This window comes from Siphateles boraxobius, unplaced genomic scaffold (assembly GCF_051911475.1).
Source record: "Siphateles boraxobius isolate OS27281-9 unplaced genomic scaffold, OSU_SipBor_1 164, whole genome shotgun sequence".
Lineage (NCBI taxonomy): Eukaryota > Metazoa > Chordata > Actinopteri > Cypriniformes > Leuciscidae > Siphateles > Siphateles boraxobius.
In genome coordinates this window covers 1,426,797-1,452,936 of record NW_027508771.1, presented here as the reverse complement: position 1 = coordinate 1,452,936, position 26,140 = coordinate 1,426,797, and the positions used below count along the sequence as shown (strand labels likewise).

General features: G+C 41.1%; 1 protein-coding gene and 1 long non-coding RNA gene across 2 annotated transcripts in view; both read left to right on the top strand.

The window, feature by feature from the left end:
- Positions 1-26,140, top strand: part of LOC143740074 (uncharacterized) — a 503,207-nt gene that overhangs the window by 286,053 nt on the left and 191,014 nt on the right. The gene's annotated exons all lie outside the window — the stretch shown is intronic.
- Positions 1-26,140, top strand: part of LOC143740069 (kinesin-like protein KIF6) — a 204,534-nt gene that overhangs the window by 148,345 nt on the left and 30,049 nt on the right. The window contains exons 17-19 of the mRNA XM_077232147.1: positions 346-427; positions 578-713; positions 14,743-14,810. Of these exons, the coding sequence (XP_077088262.1) occupies positions 346-427; positions 578-713; positions 14,743-14,810 (286 nt within the window). The remainder of the gene's footprint in view (positions 1-345; positions 428-577; positions 714-14,742; positions 14,811-26,140) is intronic.

The window sequence follows — 26,140 nt, the reverse complement described above, 5'->3', positions numbered from 1 at the left end:
GCTTACCACGGAATAACATGAGTCGGTTTTTCCAGATAACTGTTATTTACTTAAAGAAACTATTGGTCCCAATAAATCAGTAAAACCATATCAGTTGGCCTCTACAAACAACAAACCCAATAAGTACATGCCTTTTTAATATGCGTTACTGTGAATATTTAGCACAACAGCATTTCTGGAGGACCTAGCCATGCTTTCCAAAAGCATTTCTGAGTATTTTGAGTACTGGAAAATTTGTAAAACTTCTTGTTGTCAAGCAGCTGTTGTGACAGTGTTTTTAAAGTTCTTTAAATAGTTCTGTATTATGTCACTTCTTATTGTATACCTTTATTCTCTTCTCTTTAGTCTTAACAGGAAACCAAACAGAATCAGAATCAGACTCTGTTGAGGAGAGAATCCTTAACCAGATAGAGGAGCAGAAGAAAAAGTGTGTCTCATTTTACTACTAAATTATCTGTAATTCACTCTGCAAACCTTATGTGATCTGACAGTCTACAAGTAACAGTTTAAAAAGAGTTTTTTTTGTTTTTTTGAGTGTTATGATCTTTATGAAATATGTATTTTTTTCTCTCTATAGTTACAAGACAACATCTGGATGTTTAAAAGGGTTGAGAACAGAGATTGAACATCTACAGTTGTTGCGTGAAAAGTCGAAAGTGAAACTCCAAAGGGACTTTGAAAATTGGTGGATCCAGGAGGGTGCTAGACTACAGGTTTTATTGTTCACAATATATAGCAGCATGCTCTGTTAATCCTTGATATTTTGCTAGTTAGTAACTTTACAGTTCAGTCCAGATTTCTCTGAAATGCAATGATTAACAATATGTCACTAGCTCAATTTGCTGGGTGATTACATGTGACAGTTTGTGGTCATTCTTCACTTTGACTGTTATGTGGTCTAAGTTGTACAGCCCTTGACTAGTGTGAATGTGCTTTATCTCTCTGTCAAGTCCAAGCAATATTTATTTTAACAAACTTCCAAAGAATAGAAACCATCAGGGGCGTGTAGTCCACGTAAGCTGTGAGTGCTTTGATCCAAGCCATTCGTGAACTTGCTAATTAGTATTATTAACACTATAAATTCCCTTGTTTGAGGTGTACCATGAGGCTTACATGATGATACAATTGCGGTAGCGTCTGCTTTGTTGTTAAAAAAAAGAACTTTCAGGATTTACTTAAGACACGCAGTGAAAAATTAGCGCTGAAAAGGTGTGGTCAGAATTATTTTTGCGGCTGACCTTACTGTATATGCATATAGGAGTTTCCCTTTCAGACTTAGAATATCAAAATCGACTACTGGCGGTAGATCCTTTTCCTATTTAGCACCAAAACTGTAGAACAGTCTTCCTAACATTGTCCGGGAAGCAGACACACTCTGTCAGTTCAAATCTAGACTAAAAACACATCTCTAACCCTTTGACATAGCAAACAAATAACACATTATAGACTTCTATAATTCAATGTTAGGCTGCCAAGATTAGGTCAGCCGGAACCGGGAACACTTCCCATAAATCCTGATGTACTTGTTACATCATTAGAAGGATGGCGTCCAGGCCGTATCCGGATCTTATAAAGGACCTGCGCCTGGACACGACGACAACGCAGTCCTTAAGTGTCAACTAGTCTCTCCACTGTGAAGGCCTCCTTCCCTTTACCTCTGTACAGATAAAAGGTTGTCGGGATAATACCATTTCACGTGGCGGCGCGGAAGCGATAAACAATTCTGTATTATACATTTTTTAAGGCTTGAACCTTGGAACCTATTTCATGGTTTGCGTTCTCGAGCCACCAGGCACTGTTTTGTGCAAATGAGCGGCCGAATCGCATTAAGGGTTTTCTGTTAAAACGGTGTCGTGTTAGCGCCCCCTAAGTTAATAACTGATGATCATTGCGACGGAAGTGAATCAATCAAAATTAACTTTAGCTTGACAATAACTTTATTCTAGAGCTGCTGTAAAGCCAAAACAATCTCTGTTACTATAATTTCTTATTATCACTGTAAAGCTGCTTTGAAACAATCTATATTGTTAAAAGGGCTATATACATAAATGAAGGTGACTTGACTTGACTTAAAATTTATGGGAGGAGAGTATTTAAATGGATCATGCAATATGATTTACTAAGGTTTGCGCTAGTCAATTTACTTACTTAATTTACTTTACTTACTTACTTACAAAAAACCAGATGCTAATTTGTGCTGCTCTTGGTAGATTGCGTTGGTCATTATGGAAATGATCCGGCTGCATCTGTGTTCTTTAATTTGTGTGACATCAGTAGATCACGCACAGATTGTTTGGACTCCCATAGGGAGTCGGAGACCCGGATCAACGTTGCCACCTCCATCACTGGACACCGGTCCTGGAAATGACCTGAATCCCCACATATCCAGCAGGCCAGCCCATGTCTCGCGGTCTTGCTGTTTTTTTTTTTTTTTTGGTTTGTTTTACAATCAAAACTAAAAGTCTGTTGTAACGCAAGCCTTACTGAACATGTACCGAGTAAAATATTACTGAAAATTTATTAGTAATGCCTTACACTACTGCGTTACAGCAAAAAGTAATATGTTACTGTAATGCATTACTTTTGTAACGCGTTACTCCCAACACTGCACATGACACAAGAACACTTGTCTTTAAAATACAAACAAGACTTTATTGATTATTCTAAAACATAAAACTAATATCTAACACAAACACACACACACACACACACAAAAGAAAGTGAGGAAAGAATGAGTTTTAAGGGTGAGATGATGAAATCCCAAGTTTCTTGAAATATATTCACTTATAAGACTTGACCTGAACAAATCATCAATTTAACCCTTCTATCGTTTCTTAGGCGGGTTATTACATTTTATATCAAAGTACCAGTTCAGCTAAAAGTCCGGAGGCTACTTCTGTTTGTCTTTGTTCCTTTGGGGAATCTTTTATCGGTGTAAAAGGGTGTTTTCCCCGTATCGTTGATTGGCTGCCGGTCTCGTTGTCTGGGTTGATATCTTGGGTGGCCAATCACGTGGTGTTTTGGCTGATGGATGGAAAGTATTTGAAGTTGAAAGCTGGCTTTGCTGTTGATTCGTTGACCTAAAACTTTGCAGCAAAACTTAACTTATAACCAAGACTCAACGGAACTCAGTCTTCAGTTTGCTCAGACTGAATGGAGCCCACTTCATTTATGGTCCTAGATTGTTGATTTGTGGTCAAGTGTGGAGTTGAGGTTTTTGTGTGGAATAATGTTTGAATGAATCATCTGGAAGATTAATTTGTGTTTGGTTCGCCCTCAAATCCTACATCAGGGTGGCGAAAAGTCTTTAATTAATTAAATAAATTCAATTCAAATTTATTTGTATAGCACTTTTCACAATACATATTGTTTCAAAGCAGCTTTACAGAAAGTGCATTTCAGAAATGTACATAGAAAAAATACAGTTAGTTAATCATGTAGTAGTTTAGGGCATAACATATCGCGGGCGTTGAGTCGTCTCTTCACAGGCGTCGAGTCGTCTCTTCACAGGCGTTTAGTCATCTCATCGCAGGTGTTGGGGCATCTGACTAGCGTCCCGAGATAACAGCAGAAGACCAGATGGGAGATAATTAGCATAGCTGCTGTTCATAATATTAATGCATTCGATCTGATTCAACAGTGGTATAAAAGGTAAGCATTATGTGAATGCTTGGCTAAAGAGATGCGTCTTTAATCTAGTTTTAAACTGGGACAGCGAGTCTGAGCCTCGAACAATAACAGGAAGGCTATTCCAGAGTTTAGGAGCTAAATGCGAGAACGCCCTCCCTCCTTTAGTGGACTTAGATATCCTAGGAATGGCCAGAAGCCTAGAATTTAGTGATCTTAAAGAACGCGATGGATTGTAGGGGGATAGAAGGTCCATTAAATACACAGGAGTTAAACCATTTAGGGCTTTATAGGTCAGTGGTAATACTTTGAAATTGGTGTTAAATGATCATATTTTCTTGACCTAGTAAGAACTCTAGCAGCTGCATTTTGCACTAACTGTAGCTTGTTTATTGAGGATGCAGGACAGCCAGCTAATAAAGCATTACAGTAATCTAGTCTCGAGGTCATGAATGCATGAACTAACTTTTCTGCATCAGAAACAGATAGCATGTCACGTAGCTTAGCAATGTTTCTAAGGTAGAAAAAGGCTGTTCTTGTAACATATGAAATATAATTAGTGTCCAAAATAAACATCTCGGTTACATATGGTAACCCTCATTTACATTTACATTTATTAATTTAGCAGACGCTTTTATCCAAAGCGACTTACAAATGAGAACAATAGAAGCAGTTAAACTAACAGTAGGACAGAAATACGTAAGTGCAATAACCCCTCTCAGTGTAATTTTAGTGCAGTTTTTTTTTTATAGAAGAGAAGAGAAAGTGTTAGTACTACTGAATCAAGTGCTGCTGAAAAAGATACGTCTTCAGCAGTTTCTTGAAAGTGGCTACCGACTCAGAAGCTCTGGTTGAGTTAGGCAGATCATTCGACCAACAGGGAACAGTCATGGTAAAGGTCCGAGAAAGAGATTTTGTGCCTCTTTGAGATGGTACCACAAGACGACATTCGCTAGCAGAGCGCAAGTTTCTGGATGGCACATAAGTCTGAAGTAATGAGTTTAGGTAGGAGGGAGCAGTGCCAATGGTAGTTCTGTAGGCAAATGTCAGTGCCTTGAATTTAATGCGAGCGGCAACTGGCTACCAGTGCAATTTTGTGTGGAGAGGAGTGACGTGAGCTCTCTTTGTCTCATTAAAGACTACTCTGGCTGCAGCATTCTGGATCAATTGTAGAGGTTTGACAGAGCAAGCTGGAAGACCAGCCAGGAGAGCATTACAATAGTCCAGTCTGGATAAAACAAGTGCTTGGACAAGGAGTTGTGTAGCATGCTCTGTAAGGAAGGGCCTGATCCTCCTAATGTTGTGCAAGGCAAATCTGCAGGACCGGGCAGTTCTAGCAATGTTGTCTGTGAATTTCAACTGATCATCAATTACAACCCCAAGGTTCCTAGCTGACCTTGATGGAGTTATGGATGATGAGCCTAGCTGAATGGAGAAGTTGTGATGAAGTGTTGGGTTGGCCGGGACCACAAGTAGCTCTGTCTTCGAAGGTTTAGTTGAAGGTGGTGGTCCTTCATCCAGCCAGAAATCTCTGTCAGGCAGGCTGAGATACGAGCAGCTACCGTCGGATCGTCAGGCTGGAATGAGAGGTAGAGTTGCTTGTCATCAGCGTAGCAATGTTATCCATTATTCATATGTAGTACAACCTTCGGGCAAGTCCATCAGGGAACGGAAACGTACGTTGTGACCGACTGATAGGAATCTCGCTATAGAGGCCAATCTACTTCGAGTGAAACTAAACAAGCCAATGCACATTGGCGTGCAATCATTTGCACCAGCTGCGCAGCCTCGCAGCTCGGGTATATGACGAGCAGCAGATGCGACTGCACTTCAGTTTTTTGCTGAGGAGCTAAGCCTGATAAGCTGGCTGCCCCGGCGGATGGCAGCAGATGTGGCGATGGGACGTACATATCCGTTCCCTCCCTCAGGGAACGAGGGTTACCATATGTAACCTAGACGTTCCCTTATCGGTCGGTCACTCTCAACGTACGTCGTGGCCGACTGATAGGAATCCCAACCAAAGCGTCTCAGCTGCTGCACCCCAACCAGCGCCCTGTGCAAGCCTCTACCCCTTCTTGCCTGGAAGGATGAAAGGAGGATTACACAGAGTTATACTGTCACTGTTGTTCCATGATAACCCATACAGTGAGACATTGGATAACACTGGGAAAGCGTGCCCTTTCTGTTTAGGAAGGAGAATACTGCGGAAGCCACTTTCCTCAAGGAGTTATGTGGAAAATACATATGGACTTGCCCGAAGGTTGTACTACATATGAATAATGGGTGACTTAGCACAAGGGAGATACACAGGCTTCCGATAGGAGCAGACATGGAGAATATACACATATGGGATCCCCGTAGGGTTACACATATGGGACCCAGCCTAGACCCGGTTCTCAAAGATTCAGCTGATAAAGGCCTGGCACGGGACGCTCCACCATGTCCAGGCCGAGGGGGTTGGAGGACTCGACAGGTTTTTCACTCTGGAGTTATAAGGGTGCACAGTAGGGTGCAGCAAGCCGACAGAGCCGGTCCTCTCTGTGCTTCTACCTGTTTAGGGTGAGAACACGGGAGGAGACCGGGTCTACACGTATGCTATAATATCTTGCAAACGTGTTAAGTGTTGCCCCGCCCGCAGCCAAGGTGAGCCAAGGTGATGGCATCCACTATCCCTTCTGCTGGCCTCCGTAACAGACAAAGAGCTGATCTGAAGTCCTGAGACTTTGAGTTCTGGCCACGTATAAAGCAGAGCGCAAACGGGACAGCGCAAAGTCAGGGCTGGATCTGCCTCCTCCAGGGGCAGCACTTGCAGGTTCACTACCTGGTCCCTGAAGGGTGTGGTAGGAACCTTGGGCACATAGCCAGGCCGGGGTTCTCCACGCCAAGTGGAGTAAGGGCACAGGTGCATTGCAACGGCCTGCTCCACTGGCGGGATACGCGTGTTTCCCTTAGCTTCCCCGCCATGAGGGAGGAGGAGCCACCGGAACGGTTTCTGGCAGTGAAAGGTGCCGTCCACATCCCTGTGAGCTCCTCATGCACCTCCGGGAAGAAAGGCACTGGGGTGGTTTGCTGAGAACCAGCGTGCGCCACCCCAAGATACCAATCATCCAGGCTCGAGGGCATTCCACACGAGCCGATCCTGTTGGCGGCCCGGGAAAGCATGGCCATCATCTCTGGGTATAGCTGCCACACCCGAAGGAGGTGTCTGACCCACCCTCCGATTCAGCGAACGACATCTGGTCGTCGCGGGGAGCACCAAAGGAAATGACCGGTACTCACCTCGAGGATGGTCCATAACGTTCGGTTGGTAACTCAACTGGCTGCGGAGCGTGAGAGGTATGAAGGTTCCTAGGGGGTTGGTTCCCCAAAGGAAGTGCACTCACCGTGATCCTCAGGTCTCCCGCGTCACTGCCCGAAGCAACCCTCGGGGGAGGGTTGGAACGAGGCAGAGGCACGGGGACTCCGTCTATTTGCAGGAATGACAGTCTCGACCGCAGCTCCGAGATGGTCATCTTCCCACAATGGGTACATGACTCATCCACGAACGCTGCCTCAGCGTGGTCGAGGCCCAGACACATGAGGCAGCCATCGTGACCATCTCGTGACCCCAGGTAACGACCACATCCAGAAACACACGGATAGAATGTCATCTTGAAAAAGACGCAAACTATCTGTGTAAGTTCTTTTAGGGACTGCTCTCACAGGTTCTGAGGCACGCAGGGGAACAGTCACTGCGAACACAGATAGGAATGTGCATCTGTCTGTGTGCTGTCTCTCTCTCGCTGGCAGGTCTTACCAGCTGTGAAAACAGCCTTTGGGCACTCTGAGGCACACCCTACCAGCTGTTACAACAGCTTTTTTTTGTTTGCTCAGTAACAAAAACAAAAAAGACTGCTTGCGCTGCTGTGCTGTCACGCCCGCACCAGGAAGGAAAGCTCCGGAAAGTATTTTATTCACAGGGAAAGCTGTCCGGTAAAATGTGTAAAAATGAGCTGTTGCTGCCAGATCTCACTCAACGAAAATCACATTGTATTTAATACAAAACTAAATCCAATTTAAAAAGTCTGGAACTATTTTCATAGTATTTAATTTCCTCCATAGGGAAATTTATTCTTTCTAAAAAGGAACATAGTTGTGAGGATACTGGCTTTTCTAGTATCTTTGACATAAAAGGTAGATTCGAGATCGGCCTGTAATTGACTAATTCTGTAGGATCAAGTTGTGTTTTTTTTAACAAGTAGTTTAATCATAGCTGTCACAGTGTTGGGTTTGTGTTCCCCAGGTGTCCACTAGATGTCCTCCTCCCCCACGGTGTCATCCACTTTATGAACTGCATTCCCCACAATCCTTGTCTGTACCCATCACTGCATCATTGCACTCAGCTGTTCCCCATCATCATTGCACTAAGCTGTTCCCCATTATCATTGTTAGTTCTGTGTTATATATACCCTGCCTGTTTAGTGTTTGTGACGGAGTCCTTCTGTCACGATGCACACACGGGAAACAGAGATCCAATAGCAGTTTTATTTAAAGGGTAATCCGTACTCACAAACTAGTCCAGGCAAGGGTCAAATCCAAAAGGCAATCCAAAAACAAGAACACAAACAAGAACAGGCAAAAACAGGCAAAAACAGGCTACCAGAAGTGGTGTGACAATATACAAGGACTCCGTAACAAACACTAAACAGGCAGGGTATATATAACACAGAACTAACAATGATAATGGGGAACAGCTGAGTGCAATGATGATGGGGAACAGCTGAGTGCAATGATGCAGTGATGGGTACAGACAAGGCTTGTGGGGAATGCAGTTCATAAAGTGGATGACACCGTGGGGGAGGAGGACATCTAGTGGACACCTGGGGAACACAAACCCAACACTGTGACAATAGCCAGCTTAAAAGTTTTCGGCACGTATCCCAGTGACAAAGATGAATTAACAATATTGAGAAGAGGATCTATGACCTCTGGAAGCATCTCTTTCACTAGCTTGGTATAGGGTCTAACATACATGTTGTCGATTTAGATGATTTAACGAGTTTAGAAAATTCTTCCTTTTCTATAGTAATGAATGAATCTAATTTTTCCTTGGGGAGACTACAACCTGATGCACCCTGATGCGAAGCTATAGTAGACGGTTTCATAGTTATCATTTTCACCCCTATAATACCAATCTTGTAAGTGAAGAAGCTCATTAAGCTCAAGAAGCTCAAGTCATTACTGTCGTGCTACTTGGAAACTTCTGGGCTTGAAGCTTTATTTTTCGTTAGTTTAGCAACTGTTTCAAATAAATACCTAGGGTTTTGTTTATTTTCTTCTAATAGGGTTGAAAAATAAGCATATCTAGCAGGTTTTAAGGCCTCTGTATGCAATCGAGCTCTACTTCCATGAAATGCGAAATACCTCTAGTTTAGTTTTCTTCCAGTTTCACTCCATTTTTGTGGCTGCTGTCTTAAGGGCCTGAGTGTGCTCGTTGTACCACGGCGTTGGACTATTTTCTTTAAAGGGTTAGTTCACCCAAAAATAAAAATTCTGTCAGTATTTACTCACCCTCATGTTGTTCCAACCTCGTAAGACCTTCGTTCATCTTCGGAACACGAATTAAGATATTTTTGATGAAATCTGAGAACTGGATCACTCCTCCATAGGCTTCTAAGGGATTGAAACTTGCCAGCGCCGAAAAGTTATTTAAGATATCGTTAAAATAGTCCAAGTGAATACAATGGCTCAATCTTAAGTTAATCAAGCGACGAGAATACTTTTTGTCTGCAAAAAAAACCCCAAAAATAACGACTTTATTTCAACTATTCATTTCCTTCTCCGTGGGCCTCTAGAGAGTTAACTTAGTGTGATAGCGTAGAGCTACGTCACACGTAGGCTCACTATTAGCCGACGCTGGTCATGTGTGTGATGCGTGTGACGTACAACAACAGAAGAACTGCGCTATATCACTAGTGAACTGACTCAAGGCCCACAGAGAAGGAAACGAATAGTTGAAATAAAGTCATTATTTATTTTTTGCACACAAAAAGTATTCTAATTGTTTGATGAACTTAAGATTGAGTCATTGTAGTCACTTGGACTATTTTAACGATATCTTTAATAATTTTTAGGGGCTGGCAAGCTTCAATCCCTTAAGAAGCCTATGGAGGAGTGATCCAGCTCTCAGATTTAATCAAAAATAATTTGAGTTCCGAAGATGAACGAAGGTCTTAGGAGGTTGGAACAACATGAGGGTGAGTAAATACTGACAGAATTTTCATTTTTGGGTGAACTATCCCTTTAATCTTCTTTAAGCGCAACGGAGCAACTGTGTCTAAAGTGCTGGAAAAGAGAGAGTTAAAGGTTTCTGTCACAATATCGAGTTCTTCTAAGCTATCTAGGATGCTGAGATGATGAAACTGATCAGGAAGATTATTAATAAAGCAATATTTAGTGGCAGAAGAGATAGGTCTAACATATTTGTAACACTGAGTCGGCTTTGCAGCCTTGGCTAAATTAAGTTTATACGAAACTAGATAATGATCTGAGATGTCATCACTGCTGTAGATTTTCATTCGGTAGGTCCTGACACGTGTTGTCTAACTCTATTAGAGTTCAGAATGTCTTTAAACGCCAATCCCAAAGCATCTTTTTCGTTATCTACATGTATATTAAAATCACTAACAATTAAGACTTTATCTGCAGCCAGTACTAGCTCTGATAGAAAATCAGCAAATTCTTTGTTAACCCTCTGGGGTCCAGGGTGTTTTTGGGGTCCTTGAGATGTTTTGACATTTGATTTTTGATGCCCTGACATTTGTGCTTTTTTCAGTTGCTTATAAACATATTAATAGCAAAGGTGTAATTACACTCTATTTAGCACAAACAGGGCTACCATAATATGTGAGCAAAATGTATGTACATGTTTGCATTTTTGAGAGAATATTGTTTATGCATGGTAATTGAAAAAACTAAAACTTAAAGTGTCTGAAATAAGGCCACAAAACACATACTAAATATGTGTCCACAATACTTTTGAGGTATGGGCGTTGTTGCCTACAGTTTTTGCTTCAAAATGATCTTAAAATCATCCTGCCTAATCATTTACACAAAACAATACATTGATTTAAATTTTATAAGACACCTTTTGTTTGGAAAGGCAATATGCGTGGAGGCGTGTTCACACCTGAGAAGACAAAGGCCGGATAATGTGCCACATACATGAGCTGCATATTAATTAGTCTTTCACACAGGTGTGTCACAGGGTCCCAAAGAATGCAAGGACAAAATAAATTATCTATATATATACATATTTTACAATTAGAAATTGTAACCAATTACAAATAGGTTACAATTACACAAACAATTACAATTTTAACAATATTTCAAGTGTATTCTTTCTTTGTAAAAAGTATACATTTTATCATACGTATTAAAAAAGGTAAAGATTCATTAGTTTGAATATTGGAACAAACACTATAATAACATCTTAGTTGATAATTAAATATACCTACTTTATTTTTGACAAAAAATCATACTATAGTATATTTAACATATGAGCATAAATTGGTGAACAAAAGCTTAACTATTTAATGTGACAGTAGTCTTTTTTTACAGTCAAAACTTTATAATCTATCCAAAACTAACTATTAGCATATACATGTTAATTTGCAGTTTGTTGCTTATACAGACATTTTATTTCAACATATTTCAGTCTATTTTTACTCATCTTAGTAGGCTATAGCAATATAGTTTGGATGTTCTAATGTAAAAATAACGTTTACTAATGTAGGTGCGAGAGTGAATGAACGGCACAGACACGCGCTGTATAACTATAGTAAACAATGTGCGTGCGTCTGTGCGGTTCATTCATCATTTAGCCTACACACAGACACGCAATTCATATTTAAACACTCTTTTTGCGGTGTACAGACACTATTCAACATCGCGATTAGAACAAAGCACTTAAGAATAAATGACTTACTACATCAGCTGGATCCGTTGCTCCTCGAAATGAAACTACCAGCACTTTTGGTACATTTTCCAGGGTTATTAGATAGTATTATTCCTCACAGGTAGCAAGACGAGGTAAAGTACAAGTTTTTATTAAACATGATGTGTTTTATAAACCAGCTGGTGGGCGTTGGCATGTTTGAATGGCTTGCCTTAGAGCATTTGCGTTTGAATACCGTAACCGTGCGCTCTCCGTGGGCGTGTCACATTAGCAGAATAATGAGCTGAGAGAACGATAATGAGATCGGCTGACACCTCTCTCTTTTTTATAGATTACATAAACAGAGAATATTTATTGAATATTGAATCAATATTTTGAATTACATATTTTAAAAGTACAAACTTGAATAAAGATATATTGGTCATACTTGGGTGAATAGTATTCGCTGAGTTTTAAGTTTAGAGACGTGCTCCAGAAAAAAGGTTAACGGAGATGGAGAGACAGAAAGCACACCCTGTTTATTTTCTTTATTTTACAAAAGCACAATGTTTTATTTCGATTGTAAGTGGACACAAAAAATAGACATTCAACAGTTTATATTTCTTAAGTCTGAATGACCAAAAATGACAGAGTATTTTAAGTCTATTTTCCTGCTATGTGAAAAAAATCGAGTAAAACGCGCCGGAGCGTTTCTCGACCCCAGAGGGTTAAAGTCTGTATGGTGCCCTGGTGGCCTGTATATAGTAACCAGCACAAATCTCAAACGTGATTGATCATTTACACTAGATAGTTTTACATTAAGCACCAACACTTCAAAAGAATTATATTGACTTCAGTAATTCTGAAGATATTACTATAAATTACAGCAACATGGTGTACATGCTATTTGCTTGGCCTCACCTCAATGTAATCTCAGTTCACTGACCATGTTAAGTCAGTCAAGTCACCTTCATTTATATAGCGCTTTTAACAATATGGACTGTTTCAAACCAGCTTTACTGTGATAATAGGAAATTAAAGTAACAGAGATTGGTTTTGGCTTTACCGCAGCTCTAGAATAAATTTATTGTCCAGCTAAAGTTAGTTTTGATTGATTCACTTCCGTCGCAACGATCATTAGTTATAAACTTAGGGGTTTGTCGTATAAACTTATGTCGCTAACACGACACCGTTCCAACAGAAAACTTTTAATGCGATCCTGCCGCTCATTTGCATAAAACAGTGCCTGGTGGCTCTGAGAATTTTTTTTATCAGTTCCGCATAGCCACTTGAATCGGAATTATTCCGACAACTTCCAGTACAGGGGTAAAGGGAAGGAGGGCTTCACAGGGGAGAGACTAGTTGACACTTCAGTGTTGTCGTCGTGTCCAGGCTCAGGTCCTTCATCAGATCCCGATACGGCCTGGATCCGGCGGACTGTGGTAACCCTCGGGATAAAAAAAGAGACTAATGGCGCTTTTCCATTACCAGTACCAGCTCAACTCAATTCGAATCAACTTGGCTCGCTTTTCGCTCCATTTCCATTGCAGATTTCCATTACCTCCACAATAGTACCTGGTCGTCATAGCGACGCCACAGGAAACTGCCGTGACGTAATCTTCTCGCTGGTTCCTCTCTTCGGCAACCAAACAAAGGAAAGTCTGCACCTTCTCGTTTGACCACGGAGTATTCTTACGAGTTGCCATAATTGTCACGGAGCACGCGGCTGTCACTGAACGTGCGCCTTCACCTTTCTCCGGTCTCACTCGGTCCTTGTCACCTGAGTTCTAGAATTCCAATTCCCATCACTCCCCTCTGCTATCATTAGGATCCATCCCTGCCTGGTTTCTCCATGAGTATCATCACCTCCACCTGTTAATCATTATCTATGCCTTATCTGGATGTTTTGTTCTTAGTTTCTTTAAGAAGTCTTGTTTTGCCACACTGCATGTTGCTACGTGTTCCCTTGGTGTTTCATGTCAATGATTCCTTGTTTCATTGCCTGCTTCAATAAAGTACTGCAGATGGATCCGACTCCCTCAGCCCCATCATTACAATAATAGTAGTAATGGGTATATCACGCAATCTCTGGCCAAACTATTTAAAAATGGCGGGGAAATTCAGGATACTCAGTCTGGCGCATGCAATGATGACGCAGTGAATAGTGACTATTCTCTCTGACCAATCAGCAGTCTGCAGTGTTTTCGCTTCACATTTTAGTGTCGCCTCAGCTCGCTCAGAACCTCGCCGGAGGTGATACGAAAAAAGTACCCGAAAGCAGGTACAGGTACAACTTTTACACAGTGGAAAACCAAACAAAAGCAAGTCTAGTCGAGGTGAGGTGAGGCGAGTCGAGTCAAGCAGGTACTGTGTAGTGGAAAAGCATAATATTAGCGTAGACGCCATCCTTCTTATGATGTACAAAGTACAGGATTTATGGGACCATTTTATAACCAGTCTAAACAAGTATCTCTTTATTTAAGTGCAGACAACTGCTCATCTCTAACCACAAGCACAAGACAGAATCAGGTGATGTGTACATAAATTAGAATAAAGTTCTGAGCAAAAGGCCATGTGTTCTCTGCTCCATCATACGATTATGAAGATCAGTTGAATAATTGATGCCACACTGCAAGTTAAGAGGCTACAAATGGACATTTTCAATGCCGCTGTAATTTTTTATTTCAAAATCAAGTCTCTAGACATTCAAAAAGCTTGTAGAATATTATCATCAATTTTCCAAGGTATGATATTTGCCTGAACAGATTTGTACCCTTTTTTATTTTTTACTCCTATAAAGTGAAACCAAAATTAGCTTCTCAGACCATTTTCAGGACAAGTCTCACCAAAGGCACTTATTTTTGTTGTTTTTGTGTTACAAAGAAATGTGATTGTGAAGATGCAAAACAGGAAGTCTTTCATTATTTTGGAAAAGATTTAAATAACACTAAATATTTTTTTATTATTGCCACATCAAACTGATGATACCATGTAAATCAAGTAGTTAAGACTATTTGCCTGTAAAAAAAACTTAATGTCACTAGGGTGGTGCTATAATATTCAAAGTTCTGAACTGTATGCAGTGTACGGTTCGATACATTGATTTACTTTTATAATTTGTTTTTAAAAGACTATGAAAATGTATGGCAAGCTATAAATTTTACATTGGCATAAACAATATTTGTATCGTTCTTCATCAGGGTCACAGCGCAGAGAACACAGGAAGCAGTCTAAGTCACGACAGCCCTCTCAGCTGCATGTTAACCAGGTGACAATGTTGTGCGTGCGTGCGTAAAGTAGTCAACATTTGAAGAGGATCAAAACCTTTCATCAAAGTTATACATTAATTTTGAACAATACCAATTCTTGTCTTAGGACAACTTTGATTAACTTTTTTGATTCACTTCAAATGTTGACTACTGTATATATACATACATAAGTGTGTGTGTGTGTGTGTGTGTGTGTGTGTGTGTGTGTGTGTGTGTGTGTGTGTATATATATATATATATATATATATATATATATATATATATTGTGTAAATATTTTATTATACCTTTTCATGGGACAACACTGAAGAAAATAATGAGACTTTGCTACAATGTAAATTATTGAGTTTACAGCTTGTATAACAGTGTAAATTTGCTGTCCCTTCAAAATAACTCAACCTATAGCCATTAATGTCTAAACCCCTGGCAACAAAAGTGAGTACACCCCTAAGTGAAAATGTCCAAATTGGGCCCAAATGTCAATATTTTGTGTGACCACAATTAATTTCCAGCACTGCCTTAACCCTATTGGGCATGGAGTTCAAGGTTTAGCAAGGCAGTGGTCATCTTGGAGGTGTGTTTGGGGTCGTTATCATGTTGGAATACTGCCCTGTGGCCCAGTTTCCGAAGGGAGGGGATCATGCTCTGCTTCAGTATGTCACAGTACATGTTGGCATTCATGGTTCCCTCAATGAACTGTAACTCCCCAGTGCCAGCAGCACTCATGTAGCCCCAAACCATGGCACTCCCACCACCATGCTTGACTGTAGGCAAGACACACTTGTCTTTGTACTCCTTCCCTGGTTGCCTCCACACACGCTTGACACCATCTGAACCAAATAAGTTTATCTTGTTCTAGGGCTGGATGATTAATCGAAAAATAATCGAAACCAAAATTCAGAGCCTATAATCGACGTAATTTTACCATGTGGTTATTTCGGTTTTTTAATCCTATTAATATTTCCGCCCACTGTGTGTTAATGTACTTACCCCTTAAAACATATTACCGCGTGTGTAGACACGTAACTCCGCCCCGTCCAGTTTGCGACATTGAAGCAACATGAGCCCTTACACACAGCGCGTTGATCACGGGAAATTGCCAGAACAAACACCTTCTGTGTGAACGCAAACACGACCCGGGATTGATGCCAGGTTGGGGACATAGTAACATTGCCGTGTTCAGTCCCGGAACGCGCGCTGTGTGAACAAAAGCCGTAATGAATGCCGTGTCGTAATGATGGCGCTAAGCCGGGATCGTTCGCCAGCGTGAAACGGTTCGTAATGCGCTAGTTTATGATCGAATCAGAGAAAAAAAATGCACAAGCGTGGTTTCTCGAGAGAAATTGCAGCTCATAAGCAAACTATAAACGCCGCTTGGACATCTCACGTGTCTTTGCAGGTTGTGTGTGTCTGTGTGAACGCACTCTGTTGATTCCGGAAAATCACTGGCAGTGTGAATGAACCAAAGTCAAACGAACCCGGGTCAAATCCCGGGCCACTTTATCCGTGTATTTTCCGTGAAAGGGAACTCAAACACTGAGTCAACTCAGCAACAGGAGCCGCTTGTACCAAAGAAACACGCAAAAAAAGAGAGAGACTGAAAAACGCAGAGCAATAAGTGCCTCCACTCCACAAAGCAGGTTTCGATAACACAAGCATTTACAAATGCTACACAATATGAAAAAGATCAGTTTTTTTAGTTTTATACAAGTTATATTTTACTTTTAAGATGGCAATATTTACAATCATTTATTTTGTTTACAAAAATAACTATTTTCTACATTTTTAGGAAACTTTCTTTTTGCATTAAAACTTAATCACTTTTTTATAAGACGATTTTATTTCAAGCATTGTATGCTTTGTTTGATTCAATTGTTTGAAATATTTAATAAGTAAGCATTAAAAGCTATCTGTGCGTTTCCTTATTTTAGAATCACAAAGATAGGATTATGCATTCTTTCATTAAAAAAAAATAACCGTGAACATATTTACAGTATAAGCCTTAACAGTGACACATGAGAAATATTTTTTTTGAATAATCGTTCAATAATCATAATCGAGGTAACTTGTTCGATTAATCGCGATTATGATTTTAGCCAAAATCGTCCAGCCCTATCTTGTTCTCATCAGACCACAGGACATGGTTCCAGTAATCCATGTCCTTAGTCTGCTTGTCTTTAGCACACTGTTTGCGGGCTTTTTTGTGCATCATCTTTTGAAGAGGCTTCCTTCTGCGTATGGTCTGAGCACTGACAGGCTCATCCCCCACCCCTTCAACCTCGGAAGCAATGCTGGCAGCACTCATACGTCTATTTTGCAAAGCCAACCTCTGGATATGATGCTGAGCATATGCATTCAACTTCTTTGGTCGACCATGGCGAGGCCTGCTCTGTGTGGAACCTGTCCTGTTAAACCGCTGTATGGTCTTGGCCACCATGCTGCAGCTCAGTTTCAGGTTGTTGGCAATCTTCTTATAGCCAAGGCCATCTTTATGTAGAGCAACAATTCTTTTTTTCAGATCCTTAGAGTTCTTCTTCTTTTCGTTTTATGGCAGATTGCAACCATGACTTTTGAAGGTGCATACCACCACCTACTGTATCGGAGTATGTAGCATGAACTATGTTCGTTGGGACTACTTTATATCATAAAAATAGATAAAAAAATAAAATAAACAAATACAACTTTTTTTAAAAATCCAATTTTATATCCCTATATTTTTCAGATATTGTACAACTGCTTTCTGTGTATTCTTTACACCATCTCCTGTTGTGCCTAATAAACCTTCAAGGTTCCACTTCCTTCCTGCCTGACTTATCTTTTGATTTAGCCTCATCCTCTCATCCCTATACTTCCTACAATGTAATAGTACATGTTCTACACTTCCTTGGACCTACATTCCAAACATTTATCTGATTGACTTTTGCCGTTTAAAAACAATGTTTTATTTAACCCTGTATGATCAAACCTTAGCCTGGTTAAAACGCTCTCCTCTCTTCTGTTACTTCTATTCACACCCTGAGCATTAATAGATTTTGGCAAACTGTAATATTTCCTTCCACTTTTAACCACATCCCACCTGTCCTGCCATTTCTTCATCATATCTTTTTTGATTATCGCCTTAGCTTGTCCTTTTCCAAGGGGTATATTTATGACATTGCTCGTCCTGGTTGATTTTTTTGCTATTTTGTCTATTCCCTCATTCCCTTTAATACATGGTCAGCAGTGGCAGCTGCTGGTCTTTTAAAGAGAGGAAGCTGTATTAATGAATGAATGAACAAACGATCAAAAGAAAATATTTTAAACTTGACGGAGGAAATGTGGGAATTAGGTTAAACTGAAACAAGGAATGTGGTTTATAATTTTGTGAAATTTATGATGAAAATTGGTTTGCAATTTCACCAAGCAAATAACAAGAAATAGGTTCCGGCAGTTTGTGTTTCGACTACACTTGCAAAATCCGCGATGGGACTGAACTCGAATAGCTTCAGCGTCAGAGAATTTTTATAGTACAAAATCGCTGTCAATCAAAAGGAGATGCAGTCTTGCGACAGACCCTCCAATCATCACGCAGAAGCCCGAAGTCTAGGCCCACTCCTCCATTCACCCCCAGAGAAGCTGAGCGTCCGTGGGCGGGACATAATCGTAGCATTTATCCAATGACCGTCTAGTTTCGAAGCACTGAAAAAAACTGTTCAAAGCAGCCCCTTTGAAGTCAATGGACGCTCGGCTTCAACGAGGAAATGCACTGTGATGCTCCGGGAATGTATGAGAAGGAAATCGAGTCAGCCGACCTGCTATATTTAGCTGATTCTGAAGGAACTCGTCTTTGAGATGAACGTGTTCTAATGCATTTTTAGTCAATAAAATGTTAACACTAATAATTTGTTAACATTATAGGGGAAGCTGAGCTTCCCTTGCAGTCTTAAAGAAATATACACTGGTGGGCAGGTACCCAGCAGAATCTCATATCTATCTGTAGTCTCTGTAATCTAAATAAACTTTGTTTGGATTTCTAGCATTAGATCTTCTCTATTAGATTTCATATTTTGAATACTATAAAGGGCTGCTACAGAATCAACCCAACACACCACTCTGTCTTGTTTTACCTCCTCAACCCACTGCAGTCCTACAATAATCACCATCATCTCTGCCGTGTACACTGAAGCCTGATCAGGTAATCTTTTCCCAATGCTTAAATTCATTGTTGGTTTTTACTGTATATTCCTATTCCTACCTTGTCCTCTTCTTTTTTTAGATCTGTCTGTATACATATCTAAGTAACTGTAATATTTGTTCCTTATGTTCTGACTTGCCAGATCCTCAGAGAGTTCTTTGCCATGAGGTGCCATGTTGAACTTCTAGTTCTAGTTCTGAAAGTCAAGTCAAGTCACATGTATTTATATAGCGCTTTTTACAATACAGATTGTTTCAAAGCAGCTTTACAGAGATAACAGGAAAATAATGTTGTAATAGTGTTGTTAAATTTAAAATTTAATGTCCCCAACTAAGCAAGCCAAAAGCCAATGGCTACAAAGGCGAAGAAAGGCGGATACGCCGACAGTGGCAAGGAACCATCAGTCAGGGGGCCAGTCCTCCTTTGGCCAACGAACAAACAGTGTATGATTATGATTTAGGCAGCATAATAAGTCAGAAGTCAGATGGGATCAGAACTTTCACGATATTTATCCAGTTCATCTGGTTGGGGGTCAGAGTCATCACACCGGTAAAGAGTTTGTTGAGGTGTCCATGAGGCCTTCACAGTGTTGATGAGGCTGGCACTTCAGGGATGCATTGTTGTCGTGTCCATGTGATGGTCCTTCCTCAGATCTGGATATGGCCTGGATCTGGCGGTTTGCTTTAAACCTCGGGATAAACAGAGAGACTAATATTAGCGTAGACGCCATCCTTCTTATTATGTACAAAGTACATCAGGATTTATGGAAAGTGTTCCCGGTTCCGGCTGATCTAAACTATAGAGCCTAACATTGAATTATAGAAATCTATAATGTTTTATGTGTTTGCTAACCCAAAGAGATGTGTTTTTAGTCTAGATTTAAACTGACAGACTGTATCTTTTTCCCGGACCATGTTAGGAAGATTGTTCCAAAGTATTGGTGCTAAATAGGAAAAGGAACTACCGCCAGCAGTCGATTTTGATATTCTAGGTATTATCAACTGGCCAGAATTTTGAGATCGCAATTGTCGTGTAGGACTATAATGCGTTAAGAGCTCACTCAAGTACTGGGGAGCTAAACCATGTAGTACTTTGTAAGTAATCAGCAATATTTTGAAATTTATAAAAATTTTAATAGGGAGCCAATGCAGTGTATACAGAACCGGGCTAATATGGTCATACTTCCTGGTTCTGGTAAGAACTCTAGCGGCTGCATTTTGGACCACTGAATTTTGAAATATTTCAGTTGGTGTGCAATGAATCTAAAATATATGAAAGTTACATTTTTATCATTACATTATGGAAAATAATGAACTTTATCAAAATATGCTAATTTTTTGAGAAGGACCTGTACATGTATGTATGTATATATATCAGTGGGGGATTTCTTTAAGACTGCAAGGGAAGCTTGGCTTCCCATATACTGTCAATAAAGTAATGGTCAAATATGTACTATTGTGTTAACATTTTTTTGACTAAAAATGCGTTAGAACACGTTCATCTCGAGGACGAGTTTATTCAGAATCAGCTACACATAGCAGGTCGGCTGACTCGATTTCCTTCTCATACATTCCCGTAGCATCACGGTGCATTTCCCTGTTGAAACCTAGCGTCCATTGATTTTAATTGGGAACAGTTTTGAACAGTTTTTTCAGTGCTTCGAAACTAGACGGTCATTGGATAAATCCCGAGATTATGTCCCGCCCACGGATGCTCAGCGTCTCTGGGGTGAGTGGAGGAGTGGGCTGGCCTATGCAGCCTAACATTGAATTATAGAAGTCTATAATGTGTTATAGCGTGATCACACACTGGCGGTGAGGAAATCCCCTTGTTGTCTAGCCAGCCTGTTCGGAGCCTCGGCCGAATCTACTCTGCAGATCTCACGGATAAACAGATGGGGAACGTGGTGAAGAAACAGCTGGCAGGCGGCCTCGCCAGGATCAACCTCAGTCATCTCCCAGGCAAATACAAAGTTTGGTGTTACCAATTCACGCTGTACCAGAGGATAATGTGGCCACTCAAGATGAGCAAGTTGGATAGCTTGGCAAACTCGTACATCAGGAAATGGCTCAGGCTACCAAGATGCTTTTCTAATGTGGGTCTCTTTGGCAAGACCAAGCTCCAGCTGCCCCTGCGCTCCATCAGCGGGGGATATAAGCAGGAGAAGGTGCGGTTGATCATGGAGCTAAGAGAGTACACAGACCATCTGGTGAGAGCTGCGGATGCCCAGGTTTTAACCGGGAGAAAATGGAAGGCCAAGGAGGAAGTTGACCTGGCAATAAGTAGGCTGCAACTCAGGGAGGTGGTTGGCAGAGTACAGGATGGCCGGGCAGGCCTTGGTTGGGGACAGGCCCCCCTCTTCTGGTCGAATGCATCTAAAAAAGAGAGGAAGGCCATGGTGGCAGCAGAGGTGATGAGAGCTGAACATGAGAGACTTACCATCAAAGCGGTGTCCCAGGGCCAACAGGGAGGCTGGCTGTCGTGGGAAGGCCTTCTAGACAGGCAGCTGGCTTGGTGTGACGTGTGGAAGATTCCACAGGCCAGGCTAAGTTTTCTCTTCAGAGCGGCATATGACACCTTACCTTGCCCCCGCAACCTCCACCGATGGTTTGGCAACGAGGAATCTTGCCTCCTGTGTAACACTCCCATTCGAGCTTCCAACACATCATGACTGGCTGCAAGACAGCGTTGGCACAAGGGTGCTACAGGTGGAGGCACGACCTGGTGCTGAAGAAGCTTGCTGAGGTAGTGGAAATATGCAGGCAGGAAGCGAATAGCAGGCCCCTGGCCCTAACCGCACATTCCATCCAGTTCGTGAGGGCTGGGGAGAGGGGTAACACCCACCAGCAGAAGGTCACAGGAAGACTCCTCACACCAGGCAAGGGGTGGACGCTAGCAGTCGACCTTGGGAATTTTCCCAGGGAGATAGTGGAAACGTCTTTGCGTCCAGACCTTGTGATGTGGTCTGTTGCTTGCAAGTTTGTCCTGATGGTGGAGCTCACAGTCCCATGGGAAGGAGGACTTAAAGCTGCCCATGAGCGGAAGCGGGCCAAATATTCTGAACTGGCTGCAGAGTGCAGGGAGGCTGGTTGGAGGGCAGTCACATACCCTGTGGAGGTGGGGTGCCGGGGGTTTGTGGGCTCCTCAACCTCTCGTCTGCTCCGCGACATGTGTGTAACAGGCATAAGGCATCGGAAAGCTATGAAACAGCTGGCAGAAGAGGCTGAAAGAGTCAGTTTCTGGCTGTGGCTGAGAAGGAAGGCAAAGAGTTGGGGTCCAGTCTCCACCTAGGGCATCAGCAGGGGGTGGCAGGGAGAAATCCCTGCCATCGCTCCGCCACCATGAGATGTACTGGGGTTAAAGGAGCGAAACATTCGTGACTGGTGGTCCCCAGCTGATGACCCACAACTGCCCTCTGTAGTGTTCCCCAACATGTACACCTTCAGTACATCTCAATCTCTTAGGCACCGGTGGAGGTGCGACAGGCAGAAATGCCCAGCAGGTTTCACCATCTCCCTGTATGTTAAACTATGTGTATGCTTAGCCAAAGAGATGTGTTTTTAGTCTAGATTTGAACTGACAGACTGTGTCTGCTTCCCGGACCATGTTAGGAAGATTGTTCCAAAGTTTTGGTACTAAATAGGAAAAGGATCTACCGCCAGCAGTTGATTTTGATATTCTAGGTATTATCAACTGGCCAGAATTTTTAGATCACAATAGACGTGAAGGACTATAATGGGTTAAGAGCTCGCTCAAGTACTGCGGAGCTAAACCATTTAGTGCTTTGTAAGTAATCAGCAATTTTTTAAAATGTATACGATGTTTAATAGGGAGCCAGTGCAGTGTTGACAGAACCGGGCCAATATGGTCATACTTCCTGGTTCTGGTAAGAACTCTAGCGGCTTCGTTTTGAACTAGCTGTAGTTTGTTTATTAAGCATGCAGGGCAACCACCCAGTAGGGCATTACAATAACTAATTGTTCCGCATTTGTCAATGAGAGCATATGACGTAATTTAGATGTATTTTTAAGATGGAAAAATGCGCTTTTACAGATACTAGACAAGGTGACTTTAAAATGAGAGATTGGTATCAAAGAGCACACCCAGGTTCCTAACTGACGACGAAGACTTAACAGAGCAGCCATCAAGTGTTAAACAGTATTTCAAGGTTATTGCGTGTGGAAGTTTTTGTCCAATAATTAGAATCTCTGTTTTTTTCAGAATTTAGTATTAGGAAATAACTAGTCATCCAATTTTTTATATCAGCTATGCATTCCGTTAATTTTGTGAATTGCTAAGTTTCGTTAGGTTTTGAGGAAATATAGAGCTGAGTATCATCAGCATAACAGTGAAAACTAGTTCCATGTTTCCTAATGATATCTACTAACGGTAGCATGTACAGAGTGAACAGCAGCGGTCCTAGTACTGAGCCTTGTGGTACGCCATACTGAACTTTTTACCGATAAGACATCTCTTCATTTACTGCTACAAACTGATAACGGTCAGATAAGTATGATTTAAACCATGCTAGTGCAATTCCACTAATGCCAACATAGTTGTCTAGTCTATTTAATAGAATGTTGTGGTCAATGGTGTCAAATGCAGCACTAAGATCAAGTAACACTAATAGAGAAATACAACCACGATCGGATGATAAGAGCAAATCATTTGTGACTTTAATGAGAGCAGTCTCAGTACTATGGTACGGTCTAAATCTGGACTGAAAATCCTCGCAGATATCATTTCCTTCAAGAAAGGAACACAGTTGTGAGGATACTGCTTTTTCTAATATCTTTGACAGAAAAGGCAGATTCGAGATCGGCCTGTAATTGACTAATTCTGTAGGATCAAGTTGCATTTTTTTAAAAAGCTGTTTAATCATAGCCAGCTTAAAGGGTTTTGGTACGTATCCTAGAGACAAAGACGAATTAATGATATTGAGAAGAGGATCTATGACCTCTGGTAGCATCTCTTTCAATATTTAGTTGGTATAGGGTCTAACATACAAGTTGTCGATTTAGATGAGTTAACGATTTTCCAAAAATGTTTCTTCTCCTATAGCAACAAATGAATCAAATTTTTACTCAGGGAGACTACAAAGCACTCCTTGATTATCGATCTTATAAGTGAAGAAGTTCATAAAGTCATTACTGCTGTGTTTTTTGGAAACTTCTGGGCTTGAAGCTTTCTTTTTCGTTAGTTTAGCCACTTTTTCAAATAAATACCTAGGATTATGTTTATTTTCTTCTAATAGGGTTGGAAAATAAGATCTAGCAGCTTTTAAAGCCTCTCTGTAAGCAATCGAGCTCTCCTTCCATGCAATCCGAAATACGCGCTCCATTTTTCTGCTCTCTTAAGGGCCCGGGTGTGCTCGTTGTACCACGGCGTTGGACTATATTCTTTAATCTTCTTTAAGTGCAGCGGAGCAACTGTGTCTAAAGTGCTGGAAAAGAGAGAGTTAAAAGTTTCTGTTGCAATATCAAGTTCTTCTAAGCTATCCGTGATGCTGAGATGATGAAACTGATCAGGAAGATTATTGATAAAGCAATCTTTCGTGGCAGAAGTGATAGGTCTAACATATTTATAACACCGAGTCGGCTTCGCAGCCTTGGTTTAATGTAATTTACATGAGACTAGATAATGATCTGAGATGTCGTCGCTCTGCTGCAGTATTTTAACTGCATCAACATCTATTCCATGTGATAATATTAGATCTAGAGTATGATTACGACAATGAGTAGGTCCTGACACGTGTTGTCTAACTCCAATTGAGTTTACAATATTTAAATGCCAATTCCAATGCATCTTTTTCATTATCTACATGTATGTTAAAATCACCAACAATTAGTACTTTATCTGCAGCCAGTATTAATTCTGATAGAAAGTCAGCAAATTATTTGATAAAGTCTTTATGGTGCCCTGGTGGCCTGTATACAGTAGCCAGAGGAATTCTCAAATGTGATTTATCGTTTACACTATATATTTTTACATTAAGCACCAACACTTCAAAAGAAGTATATTTAAAACTAGATTTCTTAGTGGTTTTGAAAATATTACTATAAATTACAGCAACACCTCCCCCTTTGCCTTTCGGATGAGGTTCATGTTTATAACAGTAATCTTGTGGGATGGACTCATTTAAAGTAATGTAATCGTTTGGTTTTAGCCAGGTTTCTGTCAAACACAGCACATCTAGGTTATAATCTGAAATCATATCATTAACTATGAGCGCTTTTGATGTAAGGGATTGAATATTCAGCAACCCAAGCTTTATCGTTTGCTCATCTGTATTATATCTGTTTTTTATTTGTTGAACATCAATTACATTTTTAACCTTAGATAGGTTTGGAAGTTTTTTGTATTTCCAAATTCGGGGAACAGACACAGTCTCTATATGATGATATCTAGGTGCAAGAGCCTCTATGTGATGGGATTTATCTGACCTTGGTGACGCGAGGCCGCTAGCAGATGGTCGGTTTAGCCAGTCTGTCTGCTTCCTGACCTGATCCCCAGATTGTCATGTTTTATCTCTAAGACTATGAGCCAAATTACTAGAGAGAAGGGCAGCACCATCCCAGGAGGGATGAATACCATCTCTTTTCAACAGGCCAGGTTTGCCCCAAAAACTTTTCCAATTGTCTACGAATTCTATATTATTTTGCGGACACCACTTAGACAGCCAGCCATTGAGTGAACACAATCTACTAACTATCTCATCACTCCTTCGAACAGGAAGGGGGCCAGAGAAAATTACAGTGCCTGACTTCGTACTTGCGAGTTCAAAAACCTCTTTAATGTTAATTTTGGTGATCTCCGACTGGCGGAGTCGAACATAATTAGTGCCAGCGTGAATAATAATCTTAGAGAATTTACGATTAGCATTAGCCAGCACTTTTAAATTTGCTTTGATGTCAGGCACTCTGGCTCCCGGCAAACATGTGACTATGCTGGCTGGTGTCTCTATTTTCACGTTCCGTGTAATAGAATCGCCAATAACTAGGGCACATTCAACAAAATTCTCAGTCGGTGTTTCACTGAGTGGGGCAAATCGATTTGTTATGGTAATCGGAACGGAAGAGTCTTTTTTTGATCCGTGACTAGAGCGATCTAGTCTCTGACTCTGTCACCCATTCACCTGGCTGCTGGGGCTCTACTTT